The sequence below is a fragment of the Centropristis striata genome, chromosome 1 (genome assembly GCF_030273125.1).
Source record: "Centropristis striata isolate RG_2023a ecotype Rhode Island chromosome 1, C.striata_1.0, whole genome shotgun sequence".
In the NCBI taxonomy this organism is placed as follows: domain Eukaryota; kingdom Metazoa; phylum Chordata; class Actinopteri; order Perciformes; family Serranidae; genus Centropristis; species Centropristis striata.
This window is the reverse complement of record NC_081517.1, coordinates 723,978-736,695: the sequence shown is the minus strand read 5'-3', so window position 1 is coordinate 736,695 and position 12,718 is coordinate 723,978. Positions and strand designations below refer to the sequence as shown.

At 38.6% G+C, this 12,718-nt stretch overlaps 1 protein-coding gene across 1 annotated transcript in view; it reads right to left on the bottom strand.

Moving 5' to 3' along the window:
- The window catches only part of LOC131980613 (lysyl oxidase homolog 4-like), a 30,982-nt gene that overhangs the window by 1,446 nt on the left and 16,818 nt on the right, over positions 1–12,718 (bottom strand). Inside the window, exons 7-12 of the mRNA XM_059344908.1 lie at positions 10,920–11,074; positions 10,225–10,392; positions 9,640–9,802; positions 7,598–7,841; positions 3,884–3,999; positions 3,027–3,163 (exon numbers count right to left, since the gene is read on the bottom strand). Coding sequence (XP_059200891.1) covers positions 3,027–3,163; positions 3,884–3,999; positions 7,598–7,841; positions 9,640–9,802; positions 10,225–10,392; positions 10,920–11,074 — 983 coding nt within the window. The remainder of the gene's footprint in view (positions 1–3,026; positions 3,164–3,883; positions 4,000–7,597; positions 7,842–9,639; positions 9,803–10,224; positions 10,393–10,919; positions 11,075–12,718) is intronic.

The window sequence follows — 12,718 nt, the reverse complement described above, 5'->3', positions numbered from 1 at the left end:
CATCGGAATCCTGCGGATGTTTTTCCCCTCATCAAGTAACTTGTAACCTGTAAAACCAAGGGACCTCTCTGATCGGAAAGGGTTAAAAAACAACTTTCAATAGACAATAAGTGAAGACTGCTAAATATAAGAAGTAAAATGAAAAGGTATCCAGGCTCTACTGCAGGTGATTCACCATGTATCACTCCAACAAGTTATTCTGGCATCTCGGCTTGTATGTGCATTATATTTCCCTGTACCAGGCCATATTTAGTTATATTTGTCTAAGAGCCCTTTAAGCATCTACCTACCTTATTTTATGAGACTATTCTCACCCCAAAGAACAATCCCTGAGGTCGTATGTTAGACTTGGACCTCTAGTGGTGGTAGTAATTATAACAGGAGCAGGGAGGATTCTTTATGTGGTTTAAAGAGACAAAGATCAAACAAACACTTGACTTTAACCCTCTGTGGTTCCCATTTTTGTCAAATTTCTACAATGCATGTTTTTGAGTGATGCGATACTTTATAAAAGAGGGAAGAGTATATAATATAATATGATATATAATGATATATAATAGGGAACCAATAGCAATGCTTTAATGTGTCACATGACCTCCAGGAGGCCATATTGAAACCCTTTTTTGCAGACTTTTCCAAAGGAAACAGCTTTGCCATTTTGCGCCACAAAACACACTCAAAATGTAATTTCCTTCCCTTTTCCATCTGGATAAAATATATTTCTACTGATAGGTGAGTAAACCTTCATTTCTGACAGTTTCATACACTCAGACTGTCCAAGACATTCATTTCAATGGGTCGTTGGTTCAATGCTACAATGGTGCCTAAAGGCAACATTCATGTTATGTATTGTACCCTGTTAAAGCTACTGAATCTTTTACACATGTTTATTAAATAAATTATGCTAAAATTAATTTAACTCTCTTTTTTCACTTGTGCACCGTTATGTTACAATGTTGCCTACGGGCAACGAACCCCAAAAACTACCACAAAAAATAATTATAAAATGTCTTCAGATTGTCTATTTTAAGACAAAAAAAACACTTTTTTTCTCCTAACGGGCATCATTATGCATACCACAGAGGCCAAAAACTTGCTTATTTACTGTCTTGAGAAGATTAGTATAAATCTAATGTCTGCATGCAGAAATATTAAGAGATTGTTGTCTTAGTTCTCATAAAGACTGTAAACAGGTGAAACTGGATCTGTTCAAAGTCTCTAAAGCTCAGTAATTAATAAGTTACATGTCCTGTGTCGTGTATAAACATGTAGAGAGTATTAAGTGTTTAAACAACAAGTTGTGGCTTTACAGGAGCTGATGTGAGGGACTATTTCTTGGCTGGGAACCTTTACTGGGAGTCTTTGCTGGTTGCCTGAAAAAGAACCTTGACACCTTCCTCCAGACAGTTAGGAAACAACTGGTGTTCCACGTGGCCGACTGAGAACCACAGGATTATTGTTCTTTGTTTTTCTATATGGCTCATGATGTATAAATTAGAGGTTGAAGCGATGCATGACATCACTTTCCACTGTTATCTCCATGCAGAGATGCAGATGACAGTTTTGGGTTTGTGTTGCAGCAGCAGTCTATCATTATGCTGCAGCCATGGCTGGTTGCTATGGCTGGTTGCTAGGGCTTGTTGTTTCCACCCTGTCTGCCTGCCGACCATATAGAAGAAAAGCACACAAATGAATTTTCCTGATGCACACATCAAACAGATAACCTGACCACATATTCAACAAAGCAACCCAGTTTCATTTTTTATTTACATTTTGTGGTTGCAATTATATTTAAAGGCACGATGTAAAATATTCATAATTATGATTCTTTTCATTACACTTTCAGCCAAATTTAATGTCAGGAGCTTAATATGTTTTTTTAGTATTGTTGGTAGAGCAGCCAATGATTCCAGCAGATATTTACTAGTGCTGATGTAAAACATATTTACTGGGTGGCAGCAGATGCCCTTTAACAAGCTCTTGTAATGATGTGAGACAAAGGGCCCGCAGCCTGTTTTACACAACAATGAAAGCTCGTCACTGTCATGTAAAACACTGTGAGGTTGTGCAGCTGATTTTTAAATGACGGAGCAATCAGGAGCAATCAAGCTGAGGTGGACGTGACTCATCTGTTTAAATGGATCAGACTAAAAATGGCCGCCACTCCAAGAAACACCCAGCTGCATCTGCACCTCCCTCCATCCCTCCATCTCTCACTTCTTGCACAAATTTATGAGCAGCTCAACTACTGTTGAACCACGATGCCGACCACAAAGTGCTGCTGGGTCGCGTCGCCGTGGCAACAGTGGATCTCTGCTTTATGACATGCATGTGGTTTTATCTGGTCACATGACCTCCTGCATGGAGTCTGACTCAGTCTGCAACATGCAAGTCACACGTAAACATCTGCACTTTATGTAAACACTCGGAAAATAATTATAAACTGTAAACATCATCACTCTGCTGCCACCAAAAAATAGAACAAATGACAGAGAGGGAGGATGGATGAGTAGCTGACCACAGCAGAGACATGAAACAATCTTTCAGACATAAAACTCTGTGTATAATGTGCTGACAGAGCGTTGCTACTGCCAGAACGCCTGCTCTCTCTCTGAGAGGGAGGATAGCTAATAGCAGGTCTACTTTCTATATAAATCCAGACTAAATTCACTTTCCTTAAATACGCACACACCCTTGAAACTACATACATGCTGTACACCTGAATGCTGCACCAGCCAAGAGCCATTTATCTCAAATTATAGTCATTTATCGCAGCTTTTATCTCCTTCAGATGTTGAAACACCAACTCAGCTCAGTTTTTTTCCAGCTTTCATGCCCAATCTGAGAAGTTGTGCAAGCTACCGACATGATTTCACCATGAAGATTGGAAGACGGATTATGGTTTATTCTCTGCATTTTTATCGGACTAACAATTTCACAATTAACTAAATATAGAGCTGAGCTGTGTGATAGAATCTGTTGAGGTTTAACTTTAGAACTGTTTTTCTGTCTGTGTGCTTCCTGACCTGGAAGACGTATTCACCGGGCCGGAGGTCTGTGATGTCGATCCACTGGCAGTCGATGTCGTGGCGGTAAGTGTCCCAGCAGCCCACCGAGATGCCCTGCTGCCCCATGTTGTAGCAGGCGTAGCGTTTATGGACCCCTGGCAGGAAAAAACAGTTGAAACACATTTTATTGTATTTCATTTATTGGTTTTGTTTGACAGGGACCATGCATAGAATAGCTTCTATACCAGGGTTAGCTAAATAGCTAATTTTCACCTGTAGTCCCTGGGCAGGATGTTCAAGCACAGTAAACACACAGACAAGATGAAAAGACAACAGGATTAACATTACAAGTAAAAGAAAAAAACTAAGTGAAAAACAAAGATCAATGATCACAAGCTTGATTGTCTTTCAGCCATGTCTTCAAAGACTTTTTAAAACTTTTAAAACTTAAAGAGTCTCTGATATGGAGTGGGAGTGAGTTCCATTTTCTAGTTGCTTGATATGAAAATGCTGATTGGCCAAAAGTGGTCACACATGAGGAGAGATAAAAACAGATAAAAACAGATAAAAACAGAAGGCTGCTGTCAGTCTCTGTGGATCTGACTCTCTACCGCCAGACCAGATCTTTTTCTGGGAACTTACAAATCAATAGAAAGGCTCTGAGCTGCAGAAAGCTGTCTGGTTTCATGAAGCCAGGATCCATTGAGGCTTGGCTCCATGATGTTACAGCCTGCCGCTCACTCTGAATGCTCATTATGGGATTCTGGCTTTGCACTTTTATGTATTCTTGTTTGTCACGATTCTGCTCTCGCATCCAGATTTTTTTTCCCACCAGAAGCAGATTTATGTGACATTAATGTGTGATCATGTCTCACCATCAGGGCAGTAGGTGTCCTCCAGGCAGAAGCTGGCCTTGTGGCCTTCAGCCACCTTGGTCCCATTCAGCGTCAGCAGGTCGTAGTGGGTGAACACCTCGATGCTGTGGTAGTGTCTGAGGACCAAGGTTATTAGAGTTAGTATTAGTATTATTATAGTTATAGTAACGAAAACTAACGAAATAACCAAAACTAGAATTCAAAAAACATTTTCGTTAACTGAAATAAAAATAAAAATGAGAGTTTTTAAAAAACGATAACTAACTGAAACTGTATTTTGTGGTTACAAAACTAACTAAAACTAACAATTTTAGAAATAAAAATTCACTAAAATTATAGTGAAAATGTCCTTAGTTTTCGTCTTTGTCAACTTTTTTCATACGTAAACCTTTTTGGTTGATATGAAATCTATTTCATCTATCTGGTTTTATAACTTTATAAACTTATTGGGGCTGAGATGGATCAGACAAAGGAAATAAAGGAAACATTTATTGTGACCTTATTGAATCTGGCACCCAAAAATACCCCATTACACAACAACTACAACTAATAAAAACTAAACTACAACTAATAAAAACTAAACTAAAACTAATCAAAACTAAACTAAAACTAGTCAAAACTAAACTAAAACTAGTAAAAACTAAACTACAACTAATAAAAACTAAACTAAAACTAATAAAAACTAAACTAAAACTAGTAAAAACTAAACTAAAACTAGTAAAAACTAAACTACAACTAATAAAAACTAAACTAAAACTAATAAAAACTAAACTAAAACTAATAAAAACTAAACTAAAACTAGTAAAAACTAAACTAAAACTAATAAAAACTAAACTAAAACTAGTAAAAACTAAACTAAAACTAGTAAAAACTAAACTAAAACTAAGCATTTTCCAAAAAATAAAACTAATCAAAACTAGCAAACTCACTCTAAAAACTAATTAAAACTAACTGAAATTGACAACGAAATTAAAACTAAAACTGATGAAAAATTAAAAACTATTATAACCTTGCTGAGAACCAGATTTATATGAGAAGAAAGTCAAGAAAGGAGTCAAAGAAAAACAGAAAGACAATTAACTTTGCTGCTATTTCGGTAACACCTACATCATCCTGTAAAAAAAGAAGCCCTTCCTTGTGTTTATGTGAAATATAGCAGCCATAAATCCTGACACGTTGTTGTGAAGGCGTCAAACAGACACGGCAGCGATTGTAAAAACACAAGTGGTCAGATAGATATCAGTTTGGTGTTGCCTTTCTCTCATTACCAAACCGTTCCCAGAGCAGACTTGTAACAGACTGAGCATGTGTTTGCTGGTGGAGGCAGTGATTGTCTGGTGGTGACAGAAACAGAGCCGAGCCTCGTTTAGGACTCAGAACCACAAGAACCGCTGAGATAAGAAGAGAGCAGTCATGCTCTGACTCTAACAACTGGGTGACCAGTGAGGAGGATGTTTATTGTAAACAAAGATTGGGTTTATTGTGTTAAATAACAGACTTTTATGTTTGTCTGGTTATTTATAGTCCAGATCGCAAAAAATATCTCTGCACTGTAATCCCTTTTTACTCGCCAATTCAAACGTTCCCATTCATCTTTCGCTGCAGTCATTAAGTTTTTTGACCTCTGCTAGTTTTTCTGGTCGTCTTTTTTCCCGTGCCACCTCATAATGATGGCCAGCCGGAGCCATGGAGGAGGTTCTGAGCCATGGAGGAGGTTCTGAGCCATGGAGGAGGTTCTGAGCCATGGAGGAGGTTCTGCAGCTTCTCATTCCCAACCAAACCCAGCAGCAGCTAAATCACCACATAGTTCCTCCCTATCTACCCGAGGCGTAAAATCAGCAGCTGCTGGTTCAAATGAAACCTGAAGACTCCTTTAGTGAGTCTGAGGAACCTCCACAGCCTCCACATGAACTCATGGACCCCTGTTAGGTCCCCATGGGTCACAAATAACACAGTTTTTTTCCTTTTTTTCATACAATCAGTATTTAGCTCGATTTGGTTAATAATGGTACAACTACATGAAGTGAAGCTGAATGTCTCAACCATTTATCCATTACTTTTAGCTGTTTATCATTTGTTTTAAGCCTGATTATTAGAACTGTTTAGTTAGTGCTTTAAGCCAGTAGTTCTCAACCTTTTTGAGTCGTGACCCCCAATTTAACATGCATGTTGTCCATGACACCCGCTCACTGAACACAATCTCACACACACAGTTCAGATCACCAAAAAAGAAACAAAATGACCAAAAAAGACAAAAAATTACCAAAAAAGACACAAAATGACCAAAAAAGACAAAAATGAGCAAAAAAAGACACAAAATGTCCAAAAAAAAGACACAAAATGACTAAAAAAGACATTAAATGACCAAAAAGACTAAAACACATGAACACTTTAACACAGTGGAGACAGAGCTGACTTCCAAAATGATTTGGCGACCCCCAGAAATCATCTCGCGACCCCAATTGGGGTCCCGACCCCAAGGTTGAGAACAGCTGCTTTAAGCAACCGTTTCAGCTGCGTATCCAATAACATTCATATACTATTAACTGACTTATTTAACCACTTATCCATTGTTTTTAGCTGTTTTAACCATTTCTACATTGCTTAAGCTAAACATTCAAACAGTTTAGTTCAGTAGTTTAGCAGGCCATCCCTTTAATGCTACGTCAAGCTAACTTAGGGTGTCCATATTTGTAAACCACCATACTGGAACCTTTAAGTGTATGCATATTCATGCACACACCCATGGATGCACCTATGCATGCACCGTAGACGTTTAATTTAAAAAAAATGCTCTAACTGCAATGAAATGTCTACTATGGCAGCTATTCTCAACCTTGGGGTCGAGACCCCAATTGGGGTCGTGAGATGATTTCTGGGGGTCGCCAAATCATTTTGGAAGTCAGCTCTGTCTCCACTGTGTTAAAGTGTTCATGTGTTTTAGTCTTTTTAGTAATTTAATTTTTTTAATTTTGTGGGGTTTTTTTTTGTCATTTTGTGTCTTTTTTTGATCATTTTGTGTCTTTTTAGGTCATTTTGTGTATTTTTTTTTATCATTTTGTGGTCAATTTGTGTCTTTTTTGGTCATTTTGTTTCCTTTTTTTGGACATTTTGTGTCTTTTTTTAGTCATTTTGTGTCTTTATCTTGGTCATTTTGTGTATTTTCTGGTCATTTTGTGTCTTTTTTGCTCATTTGTGTCTTTTTTGGTCATTTTGTTTCTTTTTTGGGTGATCTGAACTGTGCGTGTGAGATTGTGTTCAGTGAGTGGGGGTCGCAGACAACATGGATGTTAAATTGGGGGTCGCGACTCAAAAACGTTGCGAACTACTGTACTATGGGGACGAACATCAACACACATGAATAAGATGGAGCTCATTGGATCCACACGAGTCTCAGCTTGTTCAGTGTTCACAGTTTATGCAATTCCAAGACTGTTTATGGACCCCAGTATGCAGAAATATTTAAATGCAATGAACACATTTTAATGCATGAGAAAAACTTTGTGGTTTTTGCCTTAAACTGCAGGCATCAGCTTAAAGAGTTGAGGTCAGAGGTCAGCTTTGCTAAAATATAAGCTAGATATCATAGAATCGTTGGTATTCTTTGAACTAAATCATTATTTCCTTTTAAAGCAGCAGCAGAAGCACCCCCTGGGTTTGAAGTTTCCCTGGTTGGGAATCAATACTAAACTAACTAACTGGTTCCAGTCTCACCTGTGACACTGGTGCCAGGTCCAGCTCTCTCTGGTGGCTCTTGGTCTGAAGTCTGCGCGGCCGAGGTTCATGATGCGTGAGGAGAAGCGCAGCAGGCGGCGGTGTCCGTAGGGCCAGGTCATCCTGGCAGCAGACGACGACAGGCAGTTCTCCTCGTTAGCGCAGGTGAGCAGGTGGAGGGGGCGGTCCTCCAGGTAGGCCGTCTCCTGGACCAGCTGGGCATCCAGGACCAGGTCAGGAGCAGCTGCAGGGGTCAAAGGTCACAGTTAACCCATAAGAACCCATGGTGACACGGGCGTAACAAAAACTTTAAATCTTCTAGAATCTCCCATATTCAGCTTTTTGCTTAATCTTAACTCATTAAGTCCCTTAGCAAGACTGTTTGCTGTGACAAGAAGTGACTTCTGCAAAATGTGGCTGTGACTGGAAACAGAAATGTGAAAAAGTAGCTAATTTCAAAAAAGCTTTTTTTTTTGTTACTAGGCTAAGTTTAAACCCATTTAACAATTCTAATCCGTTAATGTCCTGTATTGCATTTAACCTGTTTTGACCATATTTCCTGAACAAATTAATATAAAACAACAAAAGTAACAAAAATATCGCTGTGATGTATATGTCAGAAAAAGGCAAACGTTTCTATTAGCAGAAAATGTGTGTCTAGTTCATTTATTTTAAAATAAGAAATATCATCAACGCCCAATGAATCGTATAGGTCACATCACAGATCTTTGACATTTAGGGGTAGAATTTTTTTTTTTTTAAACATCAGAAATGTATATATCCCCCATAATGTTCCTTTAAGGATAAATATGTCTGGGTTCTTATGGGTTAAACTAAAAGAGAAGTCATGATGGCCAGTGAAAGAAATATCGTCCGTGCTGAAACCTGCCACCTAATTTACCCACAATGCAACTAAACTGCAAAGATACAGGTGTGTTATGATGAAGATAAGACTGTAGAGATCTGGTGAGTTCACTTCTTTCTAACTTAACACTCACACATTTATTTCCTTTTGGACTCTTTTGTCCCAAAGACGCTGATTCGTGAGTAACAAAAGGCTTAATGAACCTTTCTAGAGCAAAAACACAGCAAACAACTTGCAGTAACTACACAAAGAGATAAACTGAGAAAAACTGCTTTCAAGTTTTTTTAAAAACATTTTTAATATTAGGTTAGGGTTATAGGTAGGTGAGTGAACATGATGATGATGATGTCATTTTTATGCTCAAAAATCATGAAGATTTATTTGAACTTTGACACCAAAAAATGTAGTTACTGCACTGGTTTTGCTGTAAAAGCTTCTAAAAGTGAAGCATAAACAGAGTCTACTTTTTTGTTGTCTACTTTTGGCTTTTATATTTAGTTTTCAGTGAATAAACATTTTCCAATTGATTTTGTTATAAGTGTATTTAAAAGTGTTTAACAACTCGATTCAAAGATTGAATGTATTTTGACTTAATATTATAAAGTACTGTTATATTTTATATAACATTTTATATCATTTTTTATCTGAATTAAAGCAAAATTGAAACCTAAAATTTTGTCACAAGATAAAACAGACATTTTACATCTTAAAACCCACCTCTTCTCGTTGGCTTTTAACACCACGTAGAGTGTTGATTTTATGTTGATTTTATGATTTTTTGTTTTTATTGTATTCATGCATATTTTATTTTGTGCGGGCAGTACATTTTACATTTTATTTTATTTATTTTTATCCCATTTTTAATGTATTTTATCTTATTGCATCTTACTGATCTAATGTTTACTACATCTCTTTGTATTGTGTTATGTATTTATTGTTTGTGCAGCACTTTGGAAACATTGTGTTTGCTAAAATTGTGCTCTATAAATAAAGGGGATTGGATTGGATCAAGGAGTTCATTTTTATTTAGAACTCAATTTCCACCATAAACCTAACTACTGCAGTTAGTAATACTCCTCTAGACTTTGATGTGTAAAACTTGTGGAGTTCCTTTTGACCAACATTGCTCAACAAATATAAATGTGTGTGTGTGTGTGTGTGTTTTCTGGTTTCTTACTCTCTACACATGTGACTCCTGCTGCCCGGCCCTCTCCTCCTCTGGGACAGTAGACGTTTGTGTTTCTGCGACACTGCTGGATGGACATCTCAGTGCCGATGCAGTGAGTTCCACTCAGAACCACCTGAGCAGCGTCTGGAGAACCGGCCCAGTACCAGGTCTCCTGCAGGGACACAGGAACAGAGAGAGAACACTGAGGACCAGCAGCAATAAGACATGGGAGAACTGAAGGCTGCTAGAAACAAAGAAGTCACATTTTTTATAGCAACTATCAGTGCACATTATCACATTTTCCACTGCTTTTCACCGTTTTAAACTGCCTGTTAAATGTTCCCACTGGCCTTTCCATGCTCAGCTCTATTTTCAGTCTGTTTGCTCTGTGAATTTCTCCCGATCTCTCTCCGCCTCACTTTCCCTCTTTTATTTTCGGTGTGCTGGAAGTGGACGCTTGCAAAGCCTGTAATTACCTCAGGCCTCAGTAATAACACAGCACGGACACAAACAGCAGCAGGAGCGAGAGGAGAGGAGGAATAGAGGAGCAAGGAACAAAAGCTGAGAGCTTAAAGCTGCTGTGTTCCTGTTTACCTGGTGAGCTGTTGAAGCGAAGCCGAAGCCCAGCTGCCTACAGACCACCATGGCCTCGTTGATGCTCCAGTTCTCACTGCAGACGGAGCCCCAACGCCTCTGACCTCCGACCTCCATCAGCACCTCCACACGGCCCTCCGCCGGCTCCCTGCCTCCTGCCAGACGCACCTACAGGAGGAGGAGGAGCAAGTGATTTCTACTGCTGAACATCTGTCTGTACAGCTTTTGTAATTTTCCATTTTTTTTGAGACACTGAATTTAAAGTCTTCCATAAATGTAAGCCATAATCATTATAATTAGAAGAAATGAAATGAATTAAGACATGAAATGTTTCATTCTGTGTGTAATGGACCAACAAAATATGTTATTTCCACTTTTTGAATGGAATTACTGACATAAATAAAATGTTCTATGATATGCTCCTGTAAACATTAGAATCCAAGAATTATTTTGGCCACTTTGGATAATTGTGTAATATAAATCTACAGCACTAATGGTTATTATAAAGTGTTACCAAATATGGTTGTAGAATGGTTTTACTTATGACTATACTTGAGTCAATGTGCTCAGTTATGAAACACCACTAAATTATTATTTTTTATTCGACATGAATAAACATTTCTCTGATATTCTAACGTATTGAGAAGCACCTGTATATGTATGTGTGTGTGTGTGTGTGTGTGTGTGTGTCTGACCGTGGCCTGCGTGCCGGTGTTGGGCGTGTTGCAGCGGACGGCTACGTCCTGGTTGTGCTTGCAGCTGTAGAGCGGGACGGGTCTGTAGGAACACTCAGTGATGGACGTCTCCCTGCCGGTACACTGCACACTGTTCATGTGGATGGGGCCCGTACCTGCAGGAGAACAGGAGGAGGAGGAGTTATTGATTGATTGATTGATTCATGTGAGTCAGCAGCCATCAGACACATGCACAAAGACACACGACACATAAACCAGCTGTTCTCAACCTGGGGGTCGGGACCCCAATTGGGGTCGCGAGATGATTTCTGGGGGTCGCCAAATCATTTTGGAAGTCAGCTCTGTCTCCACTGTGTTAAAGTGTTCATGTGTTAATGAATTTTAGTCTTTTTTTTGGGGGGGGGTCATTTTGTGTCTTTTTTGGTAATTTTGTTTCCTTTTTTTGGTAATTTTGTGTCTTTTTTTTGTCATTTTGAGTCTTTTTTTGTCATTTTGTGTCTTTTTTGGTAATTTTGTTTCCTTTTTTTGGTAATTTTGTGTTTTTTTTGTCATTTTGTGTCTTTTTTGGTAATTTTGTGTCTTTTTTTGGGTCATTTTGAGTCTTTTCTGGTCATTTTGTGTCTTTTTTGGTCATTTTGTTTCCTTTTTTTGGTAATTTTGTGTCTTTTTTTGTCATTTTGTGTCTTTTTTGGTAATTTTTTTTCTTTTTTGGGAATTTTGTGTCTTTTTTTTGGGTCATTTTGAGTCTTTTCTGGTCATTTTGTGTCTTTTTTGTCATTTTGTGTCTTTTTGGTATTTTTTTTTCTTTTTGGGTCATTTTGTGTCTTTTTTTGGGTCATTTTGAGTCTTTTCTGGTCATTTTGTGTCTTTTTTTGGTCATTTTGTTGTCATTTTGAGTCTTTTTTGGTCATTTTGTTTCCTTTTTTTGGTCATTTTGTTTCTTTTTTGGGTGATCTGAACTGTGCGTGTGAGATTGTGTTCAGTGAGCGGGGGTCATGGACAACATGCATGTTAAATTGGGGGTCGTGACTCAAAAAGGTTGAGAACTACTGGTCTAAAGAACCTGGTCCTGCAGCTCCAGATGTCCACAGAGACAGATTCAAAGCCCAGACGTGATCGGACCTCTGATGTGGCTCTGAAGCTGAGTTTAGCCAGAGAGCTTCTGTCTAAATTACTGTACACTCTGCTGCACACCAGAGCACGCTTTATACACCAAAATAGATCCAACATGGAGGAAAATCTTTGAAGACATCTCTGTTTTTTGTAGGTGTGTGAGGCCCAGGCTGAAGCCCTATAATTTACCCCTAAATAGCTAATGATGTCATCAAGTCTTCTCTCCTCTAACTGCCTTCACTTCTCTCCTGCAGAACACAGTTTATCTCTTATATGTTTCACTCAACTGGTAAAGTGGCCTGAGACATTAAAAGCCACAGGGCTCCATCTCGTTCATTATTCAGACATAACTGCAGCATAGCACCTCCTTTAATAGAGCTCTAAAAGTAACACTCAAATGAATTTCCATGAATGACTTCATTAAGTGAAGGGGAGAGAAGGAAACGCTGCCACCATTACAGGACATGCTATGTGCCTGTTTGGGCAGAAAGATAATGGGAGGAAATGAACGTGATTACAGAGTGAGAGAGGTGCGGCGAGGGAAAAAAAAGGACAATAAGCGAGTGTGTGAAAGTGGGGTCTATTTCCTAGGAAAATGTTTAACTCTATTATTGCGAGACAATTTAGCGGCTAAATTCTCGTGGCCACAACAAAAGAACGGAGCCAAAGTAATGACAGTCTCTGGA